The 26,647-nt window shown below is 38.9% G+C and overlaps 1 protein-coding gene and 1 non-coding gene across 2 annotated transcripts in view; both read left to right on the top strand.

Moving 5' to 3' along the window:
• Nucleotides 1-26,647, top strand: part of Ndufaf2 (NADH:ubiquinone oxidoreductase complex assembly factor 2) — a 107,797-nt gene that overhangs the window by 38,882 nt on the left and 42,268 nt on the right. The window contains exon 2 of the mRNA XM_027401512.2: nt 24,835-24,924. Coding sequence (XP_027257313.1) covers nt 24,835-24,924 — 90 coding nt within the window. The remainder of the gene's footprint in view (nt 1-24,834; nt 24,925-26,647) is intronic.
• Nucleotides 22,843-22,978, top strand: LOC113834213. The gene has a single exon (XR_003482589.1). It is a non-coding gene; the product is annotated as a small nucleolar RNA SNORA2/SNORA34 family (small nucleolar RNA).

Genomic DNA, 26,647 nt, shown 5'->3' with positions numbered 1-26,647 from the left:
GCTGTTATGAATCTCTTTTGAAACTCAATGTCTCTTAGAAAAATGTTATCATTTTCTACCACAAAAATACTGCTTACTAAGTAGTCATTATTTAGCATCTGTCTTGTGAGCTAGTCCAGGTTATTGTCAAAGTGTGGTTTTAGAATCTTCTAGATTCCAGGCATAGTGACACACATCTTAAATCCCATCACTGAGGGGTGGGGGGACGACGACAACAGAGACAGGTGGATCTGTGAGTTTGAGGCCAACATGGTCTACAGAGTAAGTTCCAGGACAGCCAGAGCTACATAGTGAAACCCTGTCACCCCCACCCCCACCACCACCCCCCACCCCCCAAAAAAATGATCCTCTTGCTAATAAAGTGGTCTTTTGTTTTAAGGATTATGTGACCATTGCTGTATTTCTGTTAATTCTGGCAAAGATAAGTAAATGTACCTACTAAAAACCACAACATAGAACATTTCATACGTATTTCTTCAAAGAGAAAACAAGGTTTGTCCTGATGCTCATTGGATGTCCTGTGTAAGTAGGAATGGATTGAACCTTCACCACTGGCTTATTGTATTGTTTTTTTTTTGTTTCCTTTATTATTATGATTATTATTATTTTTACATTCCAACCCAAGTTCCCCCCCTCCCCACCTGCCCCCATCTTCTCATAGGGGATAAGGCCTCCTTTTGGGACTCACCAAAGTCTGGGATACTAAGTTGAGGCAGGACCAAGCCCCTCCCCCCTGAATCAAACTGGGCAAGGTATCTGTCCATAGGTAATAGGCTCTAAAAAGTCAGTTCATGTACTCAGGATAAGTCCTGATCCCACTGCCAGCAACCACCCCCGCAACAGATCAAGCCACATAACTGTCACCTACATTTACGAGAATGGAGATGGCCAAGTTGGAGGAGGGAAGGAGGGGGTAAGCAATGAAAGAGATATTTTGATAGAGGGAGTCAGTATAGGGCTAGGGAGAAACCTGGTACTAGGGAAACTCCTAGGAATCTACAAGGATGACTCCAGCTAAGACTCCTAGCAGTAGTGGAGAGAGTGTCTGAATGGGCCCTGCCCTATAATCAGATTAGTGACCACTGCAATTCCCATCATAGAATCAGCATCCAGTAACTGATGGAAGCAGATGCAGTGATCCACAGCCAAGCACTAGGCTGAGCTCCTGAAGTTCAGTTGAAGAGAGGAAGGAGGGATCATATGAACAAGGGGGGTCAAGATCATGATGGGGAAAACCTCTGAGACACCTGACTGGAGCTAGCATTAACTCACGGACTCTGGACTGACACCTGGGGAACCTGCATGGGACCAAACTAGGCACTCTGAATGTGTTTTTAATACCTGGCAGGTAAGCTTAGCACTTTCATGTAAATGGTAGTGAAATGATGCTTTGGAAGCCCGAGGGTATTATATCAAATCATTCTTGTTTAAATGGTGGCTTTTAAGTGCCCATCTGAATACTGGAATAACTTCCCCGAATGCCTATGTCCTGGGACTTTGGTCTTCTGTTTACTCAATCTAATAAGTGCTTCTCTGCCTTTCCCCTCCCCTGCACAGCCAGTGGAGTGGGTTGAATCAAGTTCTCCACAACTTGATTTCTGAAGTAAAATCCCAGAGGATGACTTTATTTGGAAACAGGGCCCTTTCAGGCATAGTTAAGATGGTCCTCACGCAGGGACTAGTGTCCTTATCAAAGGGGGAAGGAATATATAGATGCACATACAGAGAAGAGGGCCAGGTGAGAACAGAAGTGGAGTTAGAAGTGATGCAGCTACAAGCCAGGTGACATAAGGAAAGGTGGCAGCCACTAAAATGGGGGTGGAGCATTCTTCAGTAGCCCCATCAGAGCAAGCATGGTTCAGTCTGTGCCTTGATTCTAGACTTGTATCATCCAGAGTGGAAACAATCACTTTCAGTTGTATGAGCTGCCCATTATTAGTTCTTTGCAATGGCAACTCCAAGGAACCTGAACGTTCTCCCATGAACTTCATTTTCCTTTTTATTTTATATTTTGAGATTAAAATTATTCATTTCTCCCTTTCCTTTCTTCCCTTCAAGGCCTCCTATGTACCCCCTTAGATCTCTTTCAATTGTAAGGCCTCTTTTTTTATTGTTACTACATGAATATACATACATGTATATGAACATATATTCCTAAATATAATCTGTTCAGTCTGTATAATGTTACACATATATTGAATAACCAATTGATGCGCTCTTCCCTAGGGAAGACTATATCTCTCACACTCAGCATTCCTGGCATGCGTCTAGTTTTTTGTGTAGGGCTGAAGCCTAGTGGTCTTTCTCCATTTACTTTGGCATGTCCGCTGTTCTTTTTCATCTCATGTTTAGGCAGACATGTTGATGAGTCTTTATGGATGTAGCTTCTGACCATCCTAGGAGATGTAATCTCCCTGGTCCTTTCTTGAACTCTCACAGTCTTTCTGTCCCGTCTCCCACAATGCTCCCTGAGCCTTAGGTGCAGATGTTTTTGTAGATGTATCCACAGTGACTGGGTTCCACAACTTTACCTTTTGATTGGTTCCTATTTTCCTCTTTATTTCTATACATTTTTCTTGTTTGTGAAACTTTTAAGTCCTTGAATGTGGAACAGTGTCATGCTCATTCTGTGTCCTCAGCACATAGTTCTGTATCCTCAAATACTCATTATCATTGTGACTGTGTAGATATTCTTAGGTTTAAGATTCCCTGGATGTATTCTTTATGAACAAACATGTTCACTCTTTTTCATCCATATTTTTGAGGAGGACTGCAGTAAAATAAATAAACATAGGATCTTCTGTGTGGAAAAGGTTATAGCTGATGATGAGGCTTGAGTTTCTATAGTTAGCAGAGGCAACTTGTTATTACTTTTATGTCTCATCCAGATGACAGATAAGATCCAAAGTATGTTTTAAAGCAGCAACTGAACTCCCTAATGGGCTTTCAATCAGAATTCTTCAGGGAATATTGAATGTTCAATAATTTTGCTCTAATATTATAGAGCACAGCTGAAAATAACTGCTTAACTATCAGAATTCTGTCTGAAGCATAGATCACTTATAAAAATTAACATTTTAGTAAAAAGACTAAAAAGTGTAATTTAAAGTAACATTTTATTTTAGAAAAGTTGCAACTAAGTGAATATGTAAAGATTTCAATTCTTTTATTTAAAGAATTGGTAATATACTAACATCCTGACATGAAAAATGATCATTAAATGATCTTAGTATAAACAGTCTCTCTTTACTCTGTAGTGGTTTGAAAGGATTGCTTTGGATATTTAATACAAAAGTTGGAGTTTTACTAGTAGAAGTACAGATATCTACTTGGCATGTTTGTGGGCATTTTTACCTGTCTTACTGTTTTCTTGAATTTTAATATGCAAAGATTCCCAGTGTTCATTAAATTCTTCACTCTTTTTGGAAAAATTGAGGGCAGAGATGTTGTTTAACTCATTCCATGGATCAACACTGGAGCAAAACAGTGCCAAATTTGAAACTTGGCAGAGTTGAGTGTGTGATTCTCATAGTTACAGAAAGCATTGACCTATGAATTATAAGCAGATTTATTTTATCCAACAGAGTGAATGAGCATTGCTTGTAGGTGTGAGTCTTTGTATACCCATGAACAGATACTAAAATTATCTTTCATTAAAGAGAACAGTGATGGTTTTACTTGGTAATTTATCTTTTTCCAGACCTGTATTCACCGAGCTTCCCAGAGGACAGAGATTTTAAAGACTGCCTAATTATTTTCTTTTTGCTTCTCAATAATGATTTCACATGCTATAAAGCAAGATAACAATCACTGGGAAGCCATGTATGCCTAACATGGAATGTGAGAGAAGCATATAGACAACATTGTCCAGATAGCTCATTAAAACCCGACCATGACCAAATAGATTTGTCACTAGTGGGCCAGAATCTTTTAAAGAAATGCATTTGTGTATTTGGACTCAAAACTACTATTCAGATTCTGAACAAACAGTAATTTTCTATCTGTGTAGTATAGGGTGTGAATACAGGCATGTATATGCACATGTGGGGTGTGGGCACACAATCATGACCATGTATGTGGATGCCAGCAGAGGACATTGCTGGCTGTCTAGGCTAGGCTGACTGGTCTACTGGCTGTTTCCACCGTGCAAAGGTGAAGCTCCAGGGACACGGAGCCATACTCAAATTTCATGTGGGTGCTGGGAATTCAAACGCATGCCCTCATGCTTGCACATCAAGTGTTCTTACCCACTGAACCATCTTTCCAGTTACTCACACAGTAACTTTGATAGAACTGTTTTAACCACAATAAGTTATAAATTGGGTTAAGTATAAATATGTAACAGTGGTATTCAAAGTACAAACATGAGTAATAGTTATTTGAAGAAGTTACCATCTAAAATCGCAGTTGTGAAAAGATGTAGATGTAGACCATTGAGTTCCCCAGGAGGTAATCATAATTAAAGTGGGTTAAATTCAGGGAAGAATGAATCACTGCAAATCATACATCACTGCCAAAGATCAAACCAACAGGTGTGCCACATGAACTATAACAGCCTAACCTTCTATACTGAGCATGATACATCCAATGAGCCATCCTCAATTACCATAAGAGCTTACCCAACTGCTCCACTGTAGAGGCATAGTTACAGCTCAGTTCACCTGTTTTGGTGAGAGGCTGAGTTCAACAATAAACTGGGAAAAGAGAGTTGGGTAACTAGAGATGTTTATAAGAAGACCCTATGTTTCAGACTGGGAAGGCTTGGACAGGAGGAATATTTCAAAATTTCACAATACTGGATGTTTCCACTGTAGGAAGAGGAACCAAAAACAGAAAATCTTCTTAAGTTAAACATGGCTGCTATGCTGCTTCATGGAACTTATCTGCTTACCAGTGATATAGCAGCAGATACAACTGTCATAGTTATTAGCAAATGGACAAAGTTAATACAATTATAAAATCTAATGAAATTGCAAAGATATTCACCAGGGCTAATTACAGCAAGCTACAGCATTTGTTTATATGTTTGAGTCTAGATTTTAGAAAATAGACTAATATAACTGAAAACCACCAGAGGGAAGTAAGCACTATAACATGTAATTGACCTACGTCTACATAGAAGAACCACAAGCTTAATAAAGATCAGAACACTGTGCATGGGGAGTATATACCATGATTCAAAGACATAGGACATAAAATTCTTAACAAAATCAAGGAAATTCTGTGACCTATCCATTCTATATCTTCAGACAGCTCGGATTCCCCATTAAACATTCTGTGGAACTGCAGCAACACCCACCTTACCTAGGTTTAATCCACAATAACCTCAAATATAATCATTTAATATATTATCTTTTAGAGCAGTTTAAAATCAGAGAAAAACTGAACACAAGGTACATCAGAGATGCATCCCCAGTTCCTATTTATATGGCACATTTCCCACCTATCAGTGTCTCTTCCCAAAGTAGCACATCATCTTAACCAGCATGGAAGGTTCATGTATGGTGGTATGCATCTTGTGTTTGCAAAGTAGATAATTACCTGTAGTTGGTTTTTTGTTTTACTATTTTCTCTTTGGTGGCCCGCCACCCAGTTCCCAAATAAATACACCGAATATTATTTCTTCTTATCAATTCCCAGTCCTAGCTTTGCTTGTTTGTAGCCAGCTTTTCTTAAATTATCCTGTCTATCTATCTTTTGCCCCTGGACTTTTATCTTTCTCTATTTCTATATACCTTTGTTTACTTCTTACCCTGTGGCTTGCTGTGTAGCTGGGTGGCTGGATCTTGGTGTCCTCTCTCCTTTTCTCCTTCCTTGATCTTCTCTTCCCAGATTCGTATGAGATGATGAAAGGCTAAGTAACCACAACCATCTTTAGCAAAAGGAACTAAAACAGGTATTTTGCTACTTGGAAGGTTTGAAAATGTAGAGTTATACTCCTCAAAACAGAAAAGCCAGTGGGGCCAGCAACAATCCTGTCTATTTCAGCAAAGATGCCAGTGTGGTGTGATGGGGAAAGGATAGTCCCTTCAATAAGTAGTGTTGTAAAACTTTATATCCCCTTAAGATAATGAAATTAGACCTCTACCTAACACCATAAACAAAAATCATCTCAAAGTAAATTAAAGACTTAAATGCTAGACCTAGAGTAAGACAGAGAGGAATGCCTGTGGCCTTAACGGTGATTTACTGAAGGCATAGTTTACAAATATGAAAAGGATGGGATTACATCAAGTTAAAAATCTTCTGTGCAGTAAATTAAGCAGTCATCAGAGTGATTATCTAACTACCAAAGGAAAAAAATATTTGCAAGCTGCATCTGATAGCTTCCCATTGCTGTAATAGAATACCCGACATCAGTGGATATTGAGGACAGATTTATTTTGGAGCAAAGTCTCATAGGTTTCATTTTATGGTTGGTTGGCTGCATTGCTTTTTAACCTCTGGTCAGGTAGATTGTTTGATGGACTGGAGCAGCTTATGTCATGACACCCAGGAAGTGAGATGGACAGGAAACGGCCATGGTTCTACTATCACCCTCACAGCAACACCCCAAATGAACTTACTTCCATGAAGCCTTGCATAGTAAACGTTCTGTGCCTTCTTAATAATGAATGCTGCAGCTTGAGGAACTGAACCTTGGCAGGACATTGCAGACCCAAACTATAGCACCACACATCTGAAAAGATGTTAATCTTCTTCTTCTTCTTCTTCTTCTTCTTCTTCTTCTTCTTCTTCTTCTTCTTCTTCTTCTTCTTCTTCTTCTTCTTTTCTTCTTCCTTCTTTCTTTCTTCTTCTTTTTCATTCTTCTTCTTCTTCCTCTTCTTCCTCCTCTTCTTCCTCTTCTTCTTCCTTTTCTTCTTCTTCCCATCTTTCTCCTCCTCTTCCTCCTCCTCCTCCTCAAACTCACAGAGATCCACCTGCCTCTGCCTCCCAAATGCTGAGATTAAAGGTGTGTGCCACCATCACCTGGCCAGAAACAATGTTAATATTCCAAATATATCATGGATTGATTGTGCAGCAAGGCAACAACCTGCTTTGGAATGAGCAAAGGACCTATTATGGTTTGAATGTGTCCCTTGAGTTTCATATATTTAAAACTTAGTACCCACATTCATATGGTCTTCAGAACCGAGGACTTTGGGAGATAAGATTAGATGGTTGATGATGTCTTGTGGAGGCATCCATGCTTTAAAAGAAAAGGAAGAGAGACCCAAGTTGGCATGTTTCTTCTGTCTTGTTCTGTGATGCTATCTGCCATGTAATGATATGGCAAGGTGTTTTTACCATATGCAGGTGCCATAATTGTGGACTTCTTAGTCTCTAGACCCATAAACAAAACAAACATACCCTTTACAAATTATCTAGTATTTTGTACTATGATATATTGCATAGTTATTACACCTTTGGTTTTGAATGAGTGATTTTATTAAGTATATAGTCAAAGTACAAGGAGGTGGGAGAAAAACACAGAGGAGACAGACAGACAGACAGACAGACAGACAGACAGACAGACAGACAGAGAGTGTCCCGCCCCATCAAATAGGGGCTTGCAAATTGAACTGACTGGGAAGTTGGGGCAGCCAGTTGGAGTTCCCACTGAACTTTCTGTCCATGGCTGAGCTTTCCATGGCTGAACTCCAGCTTCTCTCTCCTACTGTAGGCACTTTTGTATCATGGAGTAAACAGTTGTAGTCTCGATTATTGGAAATGGTTCTCCTTCAAGAAGGTAATGCTTTTACTCTCAGGGTGTTTGCTGTTTTGTCCCTGACAGAGTTAGGGGCAGCACATCTCCTGACAAGAGGATTTAGAGAAGAACACTCACATAACATGTTTGGGGGACAACCCTACTTGGGGAGCCAGCTTCACAGTGAGCTCAAGCAGCAGGTGACAGTTTACCAGTATATCTTTGATAATGTTACAGTAACAACAAACAGACTGAGACATGTGACTTCTCTTGTGTTAATGTACATTCAATAGCCAATTTGTTAAAGAGTTTATCATAAGAGCATGTTATATATTGTCCAGTGTTTTCTCTTCTCTTATGGAAATGACTGTCCTGTTTCTATTCTTCATCTACTAATATATTATATCTCTTGATTTGCATACATTGGCCATCCTTGAATCAAGTCCCAGTTAATCATAGTGAATGATCCTTTTTTTTAAGATTTTTTTATTTATTTATTATGTATACAACATTCTGCTTCCATTTATATCTGCACACCAGAAGAGGGCACCAGATCTCATAAGGGGTGGTTGTGAGCCACCATGTGGTTGCTGGGAATTGAACTCAGGACCTCTGGAAGAACAGTCAGTGCTCTTAACCTCTGAGCCATCTCTCCAGCCCGTGAATGATCCTTTTTATGTGATGAATTTGTTAATGTTTTCACATCCATGTTCAGCATCCATATCGACATATAATTTTCTGTTCTTGTATTGTCTTTGTAGCTTTAGTTCCAGGATAATGCTGGTGGCATTGCCAAATGGGTTTACTCTTAATCTTTTGGAGTTTAGAAAGATTAATATAGTCATTATTTTATTGTTGCTGTGACAGAAAGCAACCTCCAAGGGAGGAAGAGACACAGCCCATCAATGACACTGTGTCTGCAGCATGGAAGTAGGACCATGATGTAAGCATTAGTACCCGCCCCTAGTGACTCATTTCCTCCAAAGCACTGCCTCTTAAGTTTCCCCCAGCTGCCAGCTGGAGACCACACGTTCCAACACAGCAGCCTATGGAAGACATTTCACTTTCAAACAACAGTATTTGATAAAATTCAGCAGTGAAGCCGTTTGGTCTTGGATGTTTTCTTTATAGGAAACTTTACTACTCATTCAATCTCTGTCCTCATTATTGGGTACAGATTTTTTATTTCTTCATGATTTGGTGTTGGTCTATGTATATTTTAAGATACTATCTACCTATAGCATCTCTTCTAAGGGACTTCAATAGCAGGAACATATCTGGGAAGGAAGAATCTAATAATGTGTATGTCTGTTTTGTGAGTGGACTAGAATTTACCAAATTCAAGATGACACTGTGACTGATTTATTAAAAAAAAAAAAATGAAGCAAACATCACTATAGCATACCATCCAGTCACCCAATGCTTCGGGGGTCATGAGTGCTCTGCTTAATGCCCTACTTGTACCCCACCCAAATAAGAAAGGGCCACCCCATAGTCAGGAAGTGCCAGCCCTCATCATATCTGGCCAGCTTCTCTCATTGCCTGCCCTTCCCCAGTGTTTGATTCTAAAGTTATAAGCAGTGTCCAGGGGGAAATGTGCCAGCAGTAAAAGCCGCTACGGCTGCTCTGACCTTGGTAGCGTTAGACATCTTCCCTTCAGCAACAGAACTTCTGCGTCTTCATGCTCTTACTCTACACGATCAAAATCTATCCCACCCTATGGTGAGCACTCACACACACACACACACACACACACACACACACAAAAAAAAAAAATGAAGCTAACACATGTAATATATACCAAGTGCTGGGCATGATTAGCACTTTATGCTTTTTATTTATTAGCCCTGTTTTGCAGATAAACCTTGACACAGAAAGTTATATAGTACTAAAGAAGATAGGGTGGTAAGGACAATATTCAGAGAAGACACAGGACTGTGTGTGATGGAAATCTAAGGGCACCCAAGTAAAGCATTCTAAACAAAAGCATGGCAGCTCACTGAATAGCTGGAGTTATGGAAGTGATCCTGATAGTTTTGGTCATAGAGATAAAAGTTAAAGCAGTGGGAGCTGACCTCTGGTGTGTCATTGAAATAACTCCCAGGAGTCCGTGTGAAATAGCAGCGGATCTCATCCATCGTGTCAACAGATACTGGAATGACCTGTGTGAAGGTCACGATCTGAGCTCCACAATACGAGGCAAGCATTGAAATGCACTCAGTATTGCTGTGCCAGCATTCTATTCCTTTTTGCTTTGGATTTTCACTCTCGAAGACTTAATGCTTCAATATGTTTTAATAATATGACAAGTTCTTAACCTACAAATTAGTTGAATTCTAAAAGTTCTATGTAAGCAGCTTATTTAAATTCAACACATTTTCCATAGAAATTGCATTATAAATTATAGTTCAGTTTTCAGAATAATTCACAGATCTCACTTAATCTATAATGTATCTGAATTATTGCATATTAATAAAAGCATATTGATTAGCAGTGAAACCAAGAGAGATGTAATAACTTCATGTTTTTAAGGAAAATAAAGAATATATATGAAACATGTTTTTGCAAGTGGGCTTGACTCAGCCATAATAATAAAAAGCAAAACAAAAAGAAAGCTCAAGTTAAGCTGCCATTTTTTCTGAGGACTAGGGAAGAGGGTGCTGAGGGGTTTTGTTTGTTCGTTTGTTTTTTTCTCCAGTCTTTCTATCAGCCAGTCAGTGCTGTTGTCACAGAATGGTGCAAAGCCAAGGCAGGATTGGAAATAGCTGTGCAAAGTATTTTTTAAATGAATTTTGAAAGCAAGTAGCAAAAGAGGGAGACATTATGAGCCTGATTATATGGACACTTTTTGTAGCATAGGAATTGGCTATATTAGAATATATTCTTGAATACATTTGAAAATTTCATATAACTCCAAACACTATCCCTCACCATTGAAAGGGGTCTTTAAAAGCATAATTTTCTTCAATTAAAAGTTGTGAAGATTGTTGCAAGAATTAAAATAGAAAAATAACACCTAGACCTAGCAGAACGATATATGTAATTGTCACTCTATAAACAGTGCAGCTCACCTCCAGACCAGCTAGGTAACAATGAGCAGAAACCCACAGTAACAGCATCGTCTGTCAGTATGTCGCTGAACTACACTGTATTATATCCCTTTGGATCTCACATTCTTACAAAGAAGTAATGTTATGCCCACGACACGGGATCCTGGATAATGACCACCACAGAGGCAAGTACCAATGAAAACACATGGGGGTTTATTAAGAACGAACTCGAGTCCGGTAAGTCGAGCAGCACTGGCACATAGCCAGTGAGAGGAGAGCCCCGAACCAGTCTGGCAAGCTAGGGGAGTGCAAGACTTGGCATTTTCTGATTGGTTAGTAGTGGGTGCTTCCTGGGTCGATTGGCCTTGGGATTAAGTAATCATTTGGAAATTTCTATTGGAGCATCTGGTGATCTGTTACGGTATCTGGTGACCATGATAAGATGTCTGCTTCCTCCGTGTCAGGTTAATTCAGCAGGATGTGGGAGCCCTGGAGCAACTTTTAGTTGTTTGTGTTTTTTTCCCAGGAACTGGGTTCAGGGTCCGGTCAGCAGCTTCTCAAGATGGTGTCCAGCCTAAAATGGCGTCAGTCTTGCCAGCTGGTGCCTGGCCTCTCATTAGCAGAGGTGGGAAAGTGCCTTACTTACTACTGAACATAAAGAATGCTTGTGTCTTAGTAATCAACTCACTCTCTGTCCGACCAATGCACAGGGAAAGAGGCAAACTTCATTCATGAGTTCTGAGATTTCCATCCCAGGAATACCAATCTTCCTCTTGTGACTTTAGTCTTGTCTTCTTCCTGGTTTCTGGTTTTGTGTTCTGGTTTTGATTTTGGCTTTGTTTCTTTTTTTGTTTTTTTGTTTGTTTATTTACTTGTTTTGTGACAAGGTCTCACTGTGTAGCCAAGGCTGGTCCTGTTCAGTTGATTACTGTCACATTCCATTAGACGATTATGTGGTCTTTCTTACATCAGAATAGATTTCCATTTGCTAATGATAAATACTGCTTGGTGTTTAGCTAAATTAAATAGATTAATGAAGGGTATTATTAATTTCATAGATAATTTTTAAAAATTAATAGTAATGCACCAATAAACATACTCTATTTTCATTAAACTGTTTGTATTTAAAAACTGTCATCTGTGAACTAGGAGCAGTAGCTGGCAGTACAGCCCTTAACTCTTTTATGGCCTGTGATAAATGACCAAGTCCTTGATTTCTGAGTCTAGAAATCAATTGCTAAAAAATTGTTTTGAGTCTAAAAGTAGCAGAATATCTGTATTTACTACATCTTAAATCCAAAGCAAAATTTGGACTAAGCTTTGCAAGTGCTGTAATTTTAAAACTCTCTACATTCTAGTAATTGCTACTCTTTTTTTTTCATACAATATATTCTGATCACAGTTCCCCTCCCCCAACTCCTTCCAGCTTCTCTTATTTCCCCAACCACATAATTCCATGCCCTTCTTTCTCTCTAGAAAACAGGCAAACAAATAAACAACAACAACAAAAACAGAATTTAAAAAAAAAAAAGAAGCACAAGAAACACATACACACAGACAAGAACCTATAAAAAACACAAAACTGGAAATCATAATATACACGCAAAAGAGTCATAAGAGAAAAAATAAATGTCCAAACAAAGCAGAATGTAACAAAAAATCTACAAAAAAAATCTAGTTCATTCTGCAGTGGCTTCCGCTGCTGGGCATGGGTCTACCTTTAAGTGTGGCTACTATTCCCATCAGACTCCATTGGAGAAAACTAATTTCCCCTTGCCAATGCATATGGATTGGAGATAGATTCTTGGTTAAGGGTGGGAGCTCTGGAATTCGTGTGTACTTCCCCATCTCAGCACTGCATTCCTGTCTGGCTTGAACCTGTGTGCGTCCTGTAAATGCTGCCATAGTCTCTGGGTTCATAGTCTCTGTGTGTCTGGAAAACAGTGTTTCCTTGTTGACATTCATCTCCTCTGGCTCCTTTAGATTCCTCTTCCCAGGCTTCCCTGAGCCCTGAAGGGAGGGGTTTGATGGAAACATCCCTTATAGGACTAAGTGTTTCAAAGTCTCTCACTCTGCATGCACACTGTTCAGTTGTGATTCTCTGTGCTTCTTTTTAATTAATTCTTAATTCTCCTTTTACTTCTTTAAGCTTGACAGGTGGTGTAATTTTACATCTCTCCAAATTTAGTAGTATTTGCTACCATTTATATTAATTCCTGCCATTTCTCATTGTTCTATTAATAGTCCTGGGTTAGGTATTCAATGTGATAATACTTAATTATAATGACTTGTACTTCTCTGTGACTGAACTTTCAGATGGGTATGATATTAGAATTTGCCTCCTTTAGCTAGCTAGTTTTGTTCTAAAACAAAGCTTTTCTATCACAGTCACACATTTCCTCTTATTTTAAAAGTCTTTTTGCTGGGTGTGGTGGCACAGTTTGTTTTTGAGACTACAGTTTAGTCACAACATTTCTCCCTCACTTTTCCTCCTTCCAAACCATCCCATATGCCTTTTCCCACTCTCCTCCAAATTCATAGTCTCTTTTTTTATAAATTGTTATTGTATGCATATATGTATTTTGATATACACATATTCCCAAATCTAACCTATTGCATCCATATATATGTTTTCAGGGCCAATTGTTTGTCACTGGACAACCAATTGATGTGCTCTTCTCTGGGTAGGACCACGTCTCCCACCCCAAACTGTCCTCAGTTGACCCTTGTTATTTGTGTAGGGTTGGGCTTCCTGGGTGTTTTCCTCCTATCCAGTTTGGCATGTTCATTGTACACTCCTTGTTAAACTCACTTTGGAGTGATGTTACTAGGAGACACAATCTCACAGGAAAGTGACTGATCCTCTTGCTCTTACCATCTTTGCTCTCTCTCTTCTGCAGTGTTCCCTGAGATTTAGGTGTGGAGTGTCTTATAGATGTGTCCATCAGAACTGGGGTGGTTTTGATTGGATGTGGTTTTCTGTAATGGGAGAAGACTGTGGTTATAAGGACAAATGTTGATAGATTGTTATTAGGTATTGTGTTGGTTTAGTAAATTAGTGGTTGTAGAGTCTCCTCCAATAACCATGATTTCATGATTTCACCAGTACTGAATAGTTAGCTAAGTTTCCAGTACCAAGCCTGGAATCCCTCTTACTGAGTGGGTCTTAAGTCCAGTTAGAGAGCAATTGATTACTACCGTAGTATGTGAACGTACATGGGAGATAGAGACAAGAAAATCTCTGAGTTTCAGGGTAGCCTGATCCAGATAGAGAGCCTGATCCTGATCCAGAGTTTGAGGCCATCCAGAGATTGGGGGTGGGGGGGTGGGCAGCATGACTGGCTTTTTAAAACTGTGACTTGCTTATGATATGTCTTATGATCTATTTAATTTGACTAAAACAAAATGCAGCCTTTCTTTTGTACAAGATATATGAACTCATAATTCACATGAATGTATTCCAGACTTCCTGATATTAGTTTCTTGTAGTATTTTGTACTTTACAAGTTTTCAATTATAAGCAAACTTTATATATTGCTTTACAAAGTATAGAATATATTAAGTGAACAAAATATTTTCAAGTCTTCCACCTCAAACAAAACTTAGATATTCAGGTCAACATGAATTGTTATGATTTCATAACAATTAGTGATCTCTCACTAGCTCAGGTCAGCTGATTCTGTGGGTTTCCCCATCATGGTCTTGACTTCTTTGTTCATATTTTTACTCCTCCCTCACTTCGATTCTACTCCTGGAGCTTGGCCCATTGGTTTGTTGTAGTTTCTGCATCTGCTTCCATCTTTTTCTTGAAGAGGGTTCTAGCTTCTTTGGGGTTGAGGATTGTAGGTTGTGTATCTTTTGCTTTATGTCTGGTATCCAATTAAAAGCTTCTTAAAAGCATACTGTAAACATGTTTTACACAGTAATGAGAAGGAAGTAAATGAAGTGAAATACTGGACATTTCTTAGATTATATATGCTTGATCTGGGCCTCTAGCAGAAAACCTGTTTAACATTATAAATCTTCCCAAATGAGCAGCTTAGACTACCCACTGTGTTTGCTACTTAAAAATGTCTTCAGAACTCTTAAGGCTATGATAGAGAGAGAGAGAGAGAGAGAGAGAGAGAGAGAGAGAGAGAGAGAGAGAGAGAGAGAGAGAGAGTGTAGGTACTGAGGTTTGAACGGGCCACATACATTCTAGGCAGGTATTCTATGTGCTACATCCCCAGCTATTTTTAGAGCCTTAAATTTTTGTTTGAATACAACATTATTTTGAAATTTTTATTAACAGTAAACAAGAAAGTTTATAGGAAATTTGCTGTACAATGATGCATTTTGTCTTAAATTGTGATATTCTTTATAAGCGGTTTCAGAGATACATTTTATTACACACTTTACTTATTCTGTCTCTTTCTACATACTATTTGATACCTTTAGCTTTTGCAGTCCAAAAGGTTAAGCCATTCTATATCAGGCATCTCAGAATAGCCAAGCTTTGTGGTACAATTGCTTTTTTTTTTTTTTTTTTCTCCTGCCATGAAATGACCTGAGATTCCTTGTGAGGACCCATAGCTATAGGAGACCTAATATGGTTTTACTTGATCTCCAAACTCATTGGTGGTTTTAGGAATTCAGAAAGCATGCCTGCAAGACCTAATTTAGTTGCTTTTTAAAATTTCTTACCTGCTGAGACCCACTGAGTTAGTCTTCTAAGCTCACATAAATATGTGTAGACTATTTCAAATTATAGAATCATCAAATTTCCAAGAAGGAATGCTTCATGTAATCACTATAGAAAAATAATAGCTTATGATAGTTGTTCATAAATGTTAGTTTCACCTGGATATTTGTAATGATTCCACATGCAAAATTTGCAAATACTAATTTAAAAGCCTTAAACAGAACATGCTTATGCTTAGAAATAACAAAAATGCTTCCATTAAAATGTCTGCTATCTTTCTTTACCAGATGTGTCTTGGGATAAGTTAATCACCCAACCTCTTTCTCTCATCTGTAAAAGGTTACTTTTAAAGATGAGTTGTAATATATGAAAGACAGTTAAACATTTCCTGGTTCATGACTGTGTCCTAATAAATAGATGCTACGTCTGAGGAACTTTAGTCAAATTCTAATGTAAGTCATGTATAAGATGGTTTTCTGTCAAAGTTCCTATTTTGGTTTTTATAATTGAGATTCATTTTACATACAATGTTTCAGAGTATCAAAATTTAGAAGTTCAAATCTAATGTCTGTAGTTGAGGTTCTTGACTTTTCAGTAGGCTTGACTTTCATACATTATACATTGATGCTTCTAAGCCTCCTTTTATATGCAGAGTTGAATCTTTTATAGTTAAAATTATCAGCTGGCTGCACTGCTTGCTGCCCCTGTGATAAAAGGCCAAAAGTCAGTGAGACTTTCAAGATCTTATTCTGGCTTTCTATCTACATGAAGTAAGCCAGAAGCCATTTCTCCAAGCCCGAAGCTCCTATTGGACATCAAAGCCTGAAGCTTGCTTATTTACAAGGGACAGCTATCTCAGATATGTCACCTCGCTCAGGCCAACCTCTTTTTGCAACCAAACCTTGCCTGCAGCTACACTCAGCTCTCATGTTGTTGGCTGTTTGGGGAGTACTGGGCTGAATGTAGGCAAGTGAAAAACCCTCACCATGTTTGTATCTCTATCATGATGTCCATCTTTCTACTCCCCACCCCCATCCCCATCCCCATCCCCATCCCGGAGCCAGGGTCCAGGATAGCTACAGTCAGTTTTAGGTTCTCCTGGGTTGTGTCAGAAAGACTGAGCAAGCCATGAGAGCAAGCCAGCAAGCAACATTCCTCTGCTTCAGTTCCTGCCTCCAGGTTCCTGCCCTGACTTCCCTTCCTGATGGACTGTAAGCTGTAAGATGATATAAACAACTTCATCTCCAAATCAGTTTTTGTCTTCATCACAGAAATATCTCTGGAGTTCTGAAGCTCTGAAATTTAAAGATTAAAGACTACACAATGTCTGCCCTGGCCTGTGAGGGTGGATAAAGAAAGAGGTGGTTCAGGGAAAGATGCATGAGGCTTCGCTCATTCCTTAGGGCCACTGGTGTCTCGCCACAGGGATCTATCTGTAGTAATGTAGTGTTCACCTACAGGATAACTAAGACTGCATGAAGCAGGATGTGTTGTAACAAAGCTGGCAATTCTTCATCGTAGATTCATTGTAGAAAACAGTGGTTTTGTTGTGGCAGGTTGATACATATGTGTGATGCATTTAACTGCAGTCATTTTTTGTGGTACTCTCTGCCCTCCCACAAGGCCCTTTCCTTTTTACAGAAGTTTGTCTATACTACTTTGAAATCTAGATTCTGCAGATGAGTGAAAACTGTGTGTGTGTGTGTGTGTGTGTGTGTGTGTGTGTGTGTGTGTGTGTGTGTGTGCGCGCGCGCGCGCGCGCACCCCCATACACACGCGTTCCTGGCTCTTAGCCATTCTGTTCTCTCTGGTGGCAAACCAGAGATCTGTTTCTGAAGCAGTCGTCCAGGGTCACTTTTAGCTGTCCAAGTAATTTGTAGGGAGATTTGGGGGATGGACAGATGGCTTAGACTGCTGTACATATTGTTATTTTCTCCTTTAGTAACCTACCTTAGAACTTCTTACACACGAATACAAAAAGATCTGTCATTTTGCTTTCCAACCTTTCACATTTTTACTTTCTTAAATTCTTTTACTTCAGTTTTATTACTTTTAAATAGTCCTGGAATAATACAGAGAATAGGTGCAGGATATTCTTTCCTAAGTTTTTATTGAGGAATATGTAAGTAGTTCCTAGCCTTTTGCCATTATAAACAGTGTTGTGATGAATAACTTTTTCATATGTCTTTCAAATAAGTGAGAATATATAATAAAATTTCTAGAATTGCTGGTCAGGTTGAACCTGCATTTGCAATTTTGACAACTATTTCTAAAATGTTGCCTGTAAAAGTTGCCAAGTTTAGTTCCTACAGTGAACACTAAATTGCCTTTTTTGTGCAGGCACTTGCCATTTCATCCTAAATGCTTTTGTCCTACTTGTCTCTGGATTATCTGTTCATGTCCTTGGGATATTTTTCTGTTTACTGTTGGTCTTTTCTTAGTGACTCATAGGAGCTCTTTTATATGTTTAAGAATGACTGTATTAATAATACATATGCATGTGAGTATTCATTACAACATTATCTGCAGTGCAAAGCACTGGAAATGACCTACATGGCCAAGCCTCATAACTCTCCTGAATGCACAGGGGAGAATTCTGGAAGTTACATGTGTAATATACCACCATACTGAATTGTTATGCTCATATGAAAACACAGCTTTTAAATTAAGCCATCTATATTAAACATGTGTACATTTTCCTTGTCATTTATTCCCCAAACACAGCCCACTATATATGTATGTATGTCTGGCTGGGTAGAGTGGTGTCAAACACTGGCTTCTGGATTAGGATGGCCGATGAACTCACGAACCTATAGCAGCTAGAGTTGCCTGCCTAAGATTTACATATAGTGGGCCCTTTAACATTCCATCATGAATGGTGAGGGACCCATGACTCCCTATCCCTAGCTGAGGAGAGATATTGTCAGTTAATAGTTGCTGGGAAGGCCAAGTAATTTTCTTTAGTGGTGGAGCAGCTACTAGTAAGATGTCTGTGCTTTAGTAAAAAACATCTAACTCGTGCCAGCAACCTCAGTTAAACTCAGTGGGTCACACAAGCACCACACAAAAGACATGAACATAGAAGGGGGGAAGTGTTGGGGAAAGGGAGTAAGCAGGAATAGACATTTATAAGAGAGGGTAACGAGAAGTAAGTATGATAAAAATACATCGTGTATAATTAGGGTTCAGCAGTTAAGAGCATTGGCTGCTCTTCCAGAGGACCCAGGTTCAATTCCCAGCACCCACATGGCAGCTCACAACTGTCTGTAACTGGAGTTCCAGGGGATCTGACACCTTCACACCAATGCACATAAAATAAAGTTAAATAAATTCTGTTTAAATTTTTAAAAATTTTTTAAAGATAATTTCTGGTAAGAATTAATGGGACTGGAACTTTAGTTCAATTGGTAGAGCACTTTGCCTAGCAAATGCAAGACCATGAAATCCTTTGGGAAAATATCCTAAGACTAACAATAAGGTCTATGTCCTGAAAATGGTACATAGATAATAGAAAACACCAGATCTTTCCCAAAAAAGCATATTCTGGTTACTGTTTTTGTAGAATTTTAACCAACAATAAAGGGTCCCAGCCCTTTCAACCTCTGTCAGTGGGATTGGCTTGGCATTACACACACACACACACACACACACACACACACACACACACACACACACACACACCATGGAAGGTGTATGCCTGATAATTTGATGGAATTCCTGAAAACACTTTACTATCTCTAGTATTCCTTCCTCTTTTAAGTCAAAAATACAGAAGATGATAGGCAGGCTGTAGGGCAGGGGACACAGAACATTGTTTTGCTGTGGTTGATTTTTATGTCACAGAAGAGAGAATTTCATTGGTGACCAAATTGCCAAATGTATTATTGTGCTTTATCTGTTCTTCCTCAGGTCTTGAAGCTTTGCCTCAATTGTAAAATTAAGTTTTTGTAGCATATCTGATATATGTTCTTTAACTGACATAAATTTTCCTTTGGTGTTCTGTGTTTTCAATGTGTTTTCGATTGAAATAGAATTACATCAGTTTTCCCCTCCATTTCCTCCCTACAGCACTCCCAGCTACCCATCCCATGTCTTTCCACTCTCAAATTGATAGCCTCTTTGTCTTTTATTATTGCTGCATACATGTGTGTATGTGTGTGTGCACAAGTATATATAAATACAACCTACTGAGTCCATTTTTGTTGTTTGTGTGCATATGGTTTGAAGGCTGACCACTGTTCATTGGACATCCAATAAGGGGCTTCTCCCTGGGAGAGGCTAATTCTCTTCCTCCTGGTAGTCATTGGTTGCCTAAGGTAGGCAACCAAATTTCAAGGTAGGACTCCTTGAAATTTCTCTTTCTTCGTACACATGTCCGCTGATAATGCCATTGTTTCAGTCTTCTTAATGCAGCCAGTTCCAGGAGAAACCATTTCACAGTAGACTTTCTGGTTGTGGTGGTTTGAATAATGGCTCCCAGGCTCATATGTTTGAGAATTTGGTCCCCAGTTGGTTGACATGTTTGGAAAGGATTAGGAGATGCAGCCTTGTTAGAAGAGGTGTTTTCCTTGGTCATGGTGTTAAGGCTTTTACCACCTTTCAGCCCTCTTTCACTGTGTTCCCTGAGCCTTAGGTGCAGGAGCTATGCTGCAGATGTGTCCATTAGAGCTGGGCTCAGCATGTAGTGCTGCTCCTGCAGTGTATCCAGTCATGGATTTACAGCATTTGATGTAAAGAGAGGGAGGGAGGCTCCCTTGATGAGGGGGACAGCAGCATGTATTTAGGAAAGGTGGCTTGTGCACAGAGTGTTCAAAAGTCACAGGTTTGGAACTGGGCTTGTAGGTTTGATTGCTAATTCTAAAAGCAGCGAGGTTTACCTTTGTCTTCACATTTAAAACACAACAGAGGGGAGAAAACGTTAACACACTTACATGGAGCTTCCCTTTCATCAAAATGTCAAAATAATACTAAAACTGAATTCAATTTTTTTAAGGTAGGGAGAAAGACATGAGAATTTTCATATTTTATGCACTAGAAAACTTCTGCATGAATATACCCTTGTCAGCACATGCATATGTATGTATCTGTCTGGTATGTGTATCTATATATAGTCTATTAAGTGTTAGTTATAGGCTATTTCAGGTGATGGGATTTTGTATGGTTTTTATTTTCCAACAATTGCCTGTACTCTGCAGTGAATGTTTGGCGATTACTTTCTTAGGTGACATAAGGGATGTTTTCTACATTTTGAAAATATGCTGGTAAGGGAGAATGGGTTTTCCTTTTTAATTGTTTTAGAGACAGTAGTTACTTTGGCTTTTAGCCTAGCCCTTGCCACTTGATAGCTGAGCTGTTCAGGTCTACAGATGAACAATTATAGATACATTAAAGTTCAGTGACAGGGGCTGGCACCAGAAAGCCTACATTCCCTCCTGGAGCCTGTTTTCTGGTATTCTATCTCCAGTTAATGAATTAGGTTCTTGTACGCCTCAATGTCTTTATTTATAAATAAAGTAATGGTGCTTCGTGGATTTGTAGGTTTGAGAGAAACGTGTGAAAGATCTGAATGTAACAGCTGGAGATTTGAGATTGCTAGAAGAAAACATAAGTAAAGCACTTCAGGATATAGGCATGGTGAGGACTTTCTGAGAACATGTTACACAGTGACAGTCTCATGAATTGGCAAATGGGATTAAATAAAATTTAAAACTTTATCATAGCAAAGAAAACAGCCACCAGAGTGAGGGGACAGCTTGCAGATGGGAAAATAAATAAATGCCAACTAGGTCTCAATAGGGGACTAATATATAGAGAATATACATAAAAAATTTAAAAAGTTAATGCACTAAATACAGATTATCCAAACAAGAAGTAGGTGAATGAACTCAGTCGATAGTTCTCCAAAGAAGATTTACAAGAATCACTAAATATTTGAAAAAGTGTTTAATATCTTTCACTGACAGGGAAATGAAATTCAAACTCTTCATCTTCCATCTCACCCAAGTCAGAATAGCTGTCATCAAGAAAACACATGACAGAATGCTGGCAAGACGTGGGGAAAGAGGAACCCTTAGAGAGTAAAGTGATGTGGCCAAGTGGACTGTGGTCGGAGAACTAAAAATAGTGCTACTGCACGAGGGCCTAGCACTGAAGTCAACACAGCACAGAAACACTCGCTCATTTGTGTATACCGCCTCATTATTAACAGTAACTAAGAAATGGAACCAACCTTGTTATCGATCCCTGGATGAACTGACAAAGAAAATGTGGTGCACAAGGCAGATAAAGGCGGCTATGAAGGCAGATGCAACATAACATTTACAGGAAAAGGAGGAAAACTCCAGTTGTGTTAAGCAAAATAAGACACTCAAATACCACATTTTCTCACATGCACATGCATGTGGGGTGTGTGTGTGTGTGTGTGTGTGTGTGTGTGTGTGTGTGTGTGTGTAGTAAAAGTAGAAAAGGAACCATGAGAGGAAAGGAAGAAATCTTAAGGAAGGGAAGTTGGGTGGGGCTAGAGGGAGGTAGACTATATATAACATGAAAGCTAAGCTGTAGGGAGGCAGGAAGAAGAAGAGTTGTGAAGGAGATAAATAAGAGTAAAAGGCTGGATATGGTCCGGTTGATAGTGAGGAGATAGAAGCAGGAGGATCACAAGTTCAAGGTTATCCTTGGCCATATATTGCATTTGAGGCCAGCCTGGGATGCAGGAGACTGCCTTAAAAAACAAGGCATGAAAAAGCCATGATAACATATATGTGTATGTGTGTGTATATGAAAATGTTGTAATGCTAACTTATAAATGTAAAACTTATCTCAGTGTCTGGCATGTAGCAGACATATCATAAATGTTAGTTTTGTATTATCTTTTAAAGCCTGGTTATTTTGGGACTCTGTCCTTTTTAGACTTCTCATCAGATAATTGTGTATAACACAATGTTATAAAATGAAGAGTAAATATAAGGCAATCAAGATGTTGATGTTAAATCAGACATTGCCTGTCCACAGACACTGCAGCCTTGCTGCTCTGCCCTTCATAAATTACTGACCTGTCTAGACCGACCAGTGTGTTCTGCAGTGTGGTTACCTAAGTAGGTTCTAGATGACTCTTTGGATTTATAGCTCTTGTATCTATTTTAATGTATTTAGGAACTAAAAATACAATAAGCATATGTATGAGGACCTTTTAGGAATAGGTAAAAGTGACTCCTAAAGAAAAGTCAACTTGGACATGGTGAGATGGCTCAGGGGTTAAGAACACTAGCTCGTCTTTCAGAGGTCCTGAGTTCAATTCCCAGCAACCACATGATGGCTCACAACTATCTGAAATGTGATCTGGTGCCCTCTTCTGGCTTGCAGGGATACATGCATAATAATACATAATAAATAAAATCATTTTAATAATTGCTTTTTTTTTTTTTTTGGCCCTGAATCAGTGCTAGCAGTGTGCTGCTGCCGTTGGTTTCAAGCAGGTGCCTAAATAAATGTCTTTCTATGGTCTGTTGGCCATTTCAGAAATTTCAAAATGTTTGGTCAATTCATTAGAAAGAAACATTTGGGGAAAAAGAAAAGTCAACTTAATCAAGAATTGGAATATTATAAAGTATGGCAAAATGTGGCAAAGATGATATTGAATGTCAGGGTTGGGACTTAAAAACAGAGAAAAGAGCCGGGCATTGGTGGCGGACGCCTTTAATCCCAGCACTCAGGAGGTAGAGGCAGGTGGATATCTGTGAGTTCGAGGCCAGCCTGGTCTCCAGAGCGAGTGCCAGGATAGGCTCCAAAGCTACACAGAGAAACCCTGTCTTGAAAAACAAAAACAAACAAACAAACAAACAAACAAAAAACAGAAGAGAACAAATAATTTTGACTCTCAGTTTTGGACTTTGTGCTCTAAAGTCTCATTCTCATCTCTGTTCCCTGGGTCCACATAACCTTTCAGGCTCCCAAACCTAGCCAGAAAAACCTGACAAGCTCCAGATTTGGGGAGGAATAAGGTATCCAATACCCTCTTCTGGCCTCTGCTGTCACTTGGCAAGCACACACACATGCACATACACCCCCACACACCACCTTAACATACAGACAAATAAGTAAAAGAATAAGGATGCTCAGTACTTCCTCTGTCTGTCTTTCCATCCATATGCAAGTGGCTGTGACTTGTATTTTCAAATTATTTGATAACCTTTGATGAAATTTATAGATGAAAAATACGAATGAAAGACTAATTTTTTGTTGTTGCTGTTTTGTTTGTGGGTTTGTTTTTTTTTAGATTATTGTTTTCCTTTATTTAGATGTTGTTACTAAAAGAACATGCTTACATCTCAGTGTTAGATAAAAACTATATGAAGACATAAGTATTCTGATTCTCAAACATTTTAGTAAGTAATGTGCAAGCATAACTTATAGTATCCAATTGTATTTAAATGCATCTTGGGGCTTAGTAGGTAAAATGTATACCACATAAGCATGAGGACCTGAGTTTGGATCCCAAGCACTCAAGTCAAAAACCAATTGTGGTAGCACACATCTGCAATCCCAGTGCTGACAAGATAGAAACATGGAGTCCATTGGTCTGCCAGCCTTGCCAAATAAAGACAAAATAAACAAACGAAGGAAAAGTGGTAGAGAAAGACAACTGATAATAGGCATGCTTACTTGGTCATGGTCAATGATCTTTTTAATGAGTTGTTGAAGTTAGTTCCATGCTTTTACTGAGGACTTCCCTGTGTTCATCAAGGAAATTTGCCTGTAGCTTTTCTCCATATTTCTCTTTACGTTCTTCTGTTTTCCTACTTCTGTACTGCCACCTGTCCACTTCAGCTGTGTATACAGATAAGGAAGAGAGACTTCAGAGAAAACAATTCCAAACCTGCAATTTCTCCTGTCATGCCTTATCTGAGACTCAACAGTCTTTCTCTTGTCCTTACATTGCCTTGAGGTAGTGAGCCAGATGGGTCACAGACTCCAACCTAGTGTGCTGTGGGAACAGAGTGCAGCCTGTGTACAATGGGAAGAGAGAGGCAGCAAGTCTCTTACATACTTACTAAGGGTTGTGGATTAAGTCCCATGGGCAGTTACAGCAGCTAGTGACTCTTATATACAGTGAGTTTTAAGAATCAGACACTTTATCAGTATCTTTTTTAGTTGTTAATATCTTGCAGGACTAGTTGGTTGCTCTCTTTAAATAGAATCTAGATTTGTTCTATAAAAGTTAATTTCTTATACAATGCTAGAAAGTATTTAAAACTTGCCACAGTTTAGGAACTTCCTTCACAATATAACTCTAAGCAAAATTTATTCTTTTTCCCGAAATTTAATAATTTTGCATCTAAAATGGTATGCAATGATAAAAAGAAAAGATAGAACCTCTCATGGTGTAGGCTCATGTCAATGTTCACTTGATCTTACAGGACAGACTATTCGAGAGAAAAGAATTGTAGAAGCAGCAAACAGAAAAGAGCTAGACTATGAAGCAGGAGACATCCCAACAGAGTGGGAAGGTAAGTGTTTACCTCCAATAGTATGTTCTAAAAGGCAAAGCACTCAATGATCTATAAAATTAGTTAGTGTACACAGTTATTTCTCCACGGAAACACTTTAAAACTTTATTTCTAGAGCATTGCATTTATTTGCAATTTTTAAAGGTAACAATTTATGGGAGTGCACGTCTGGCACCAAGAGTTGTGAAGCTCCATCAGGACTGGGGTTATGGTGAGACAGGCAGACAAAGCTCCTACTGTGTAAGACTCAAGGAGTAGACTCATGCCTTGTACTTGCACCTGCACAGTCCCCAGGCTAGAGTTCTTTGTCCATCATTCACTAACTCTTGAACTTAGGAGAGTAACATATTTTGGGTCTTCATTTTCTCCTTTGTGACTTGTGGAGAACACTTACATTAGAGGCTCTTTGGAGTATTTAACTCACAAGGACCCTGGTACCTGATTTCCTCTTAAATGAAGGATGGATAACTGAACCTTAGCTGAAGACAGAAGTTGAAATAGAAAGTAACATATAGTAGCTCTTGCCTGTGATCTTAGCACATAGGAACTGAAGCAGGGAAATTGTCTCAACCTCAAGGCCAGTAGGGCTACATAGTAAATTTTAGGCTAGTCTGGGCTATTGTGTGAGACCCTGCCTCAAAAACATTTTTTTTTTCATATAAAAGAACAGGTGGACCTGAGATGCCACATAAAAAGCTGAGTGCAGCTGCCTGTGCACCTGTAACTCCAGTGCTGTCTGGAGTGGAGACCAGAGGATCACTGGTGTCTGCTGCCAATAGCTAGCTCCATATTCAGTGAGGAACTGTTTCAAAAAAATAAAGCAGATAGTAATTGAATACCCAGTGTCCTTCTCTGGCCTGTATAAGTAAATGCACACACACACACACACACACACACACACACACACGCGCGCGCGCGCGCGTGTGTGCATATGTGCACAGACATGCACACACAACAGTAAAAATAAAAACTAAAATACCCACATCTGTTTCTACTTTGCTTAATACTTGCCAAGTGTTACCTGTGGTATGTATGCCCTTTCCCTATAGTCATTATCATGTTTGATCATAACAGCAATCCTGTAATTCAGATACTATATTTTTCATCTATAGAGCATCTAAGGTCTAGTAAGTTTAGATCAATTGCTGGATTACACAGCTTTGTACATATAGAACACTGGCTTCTTAGTGGTCATAACATGGTAGCTTCCATGTGGTGACCATAAGTATTGTGTCCCACTTATGTTAACATGTGCCTATAAATACCATTGCAGTGATACCCGTTTCTGCTTACTAACTATTAGAACATTAGGGCTAAAAAACTGAGCTTGTTTTCTTGTGAAATGCAGTCTCTAAGTTGGCAACTTCTAGAAGGAGCAATTGAGCTTTATTTTCCCAGATTGCCTACATTTGCAAATCTCAAGTAATGCTTGTGCCTTCTTATGAGCCTATTTTGTCATTTTCCCAATAATAGTATAGAATTAAAATGTTTATAGAAATAAATTAAGTTATAAATAAACAAATAGGTAATGGCCAGTTTTTCAGCCTTTGAGACTTTCAGAGAATTGGAATGAAGTTTTAATGCTTTTTACGACTCTGTCCTGATCTAGTAATTCAGCATACTATCCCCATGGGGCATATTCTTCAAAAATATAAATCAGCCAAATACTGAAACACAAGCACTTTTACAGTGGCACACATCAATTAAGTGTAAAGAATAAGTA

The sequence above is a fragment of the Cricetulus griseus genome, chromosome 2 (assembly GCF_003668045.3).
Source record: "Cricetulus griseus strain 17A/GY chromosome 2, alternate assembly CriGri-PICRH-1.0, whole genome shotgun sequence".
Lineage (NCBI taxonomy): Eukaryota > Metazoa > Chordata > Mammalia > Rodentia > Cricetidae > Cricetulus > Cricetulus griseus.
The sequence above is the reverse complement of the archived record's forward strand: the minus strand, read 5'-3'. Positions and strand labels throughout refer to the sequence as shown.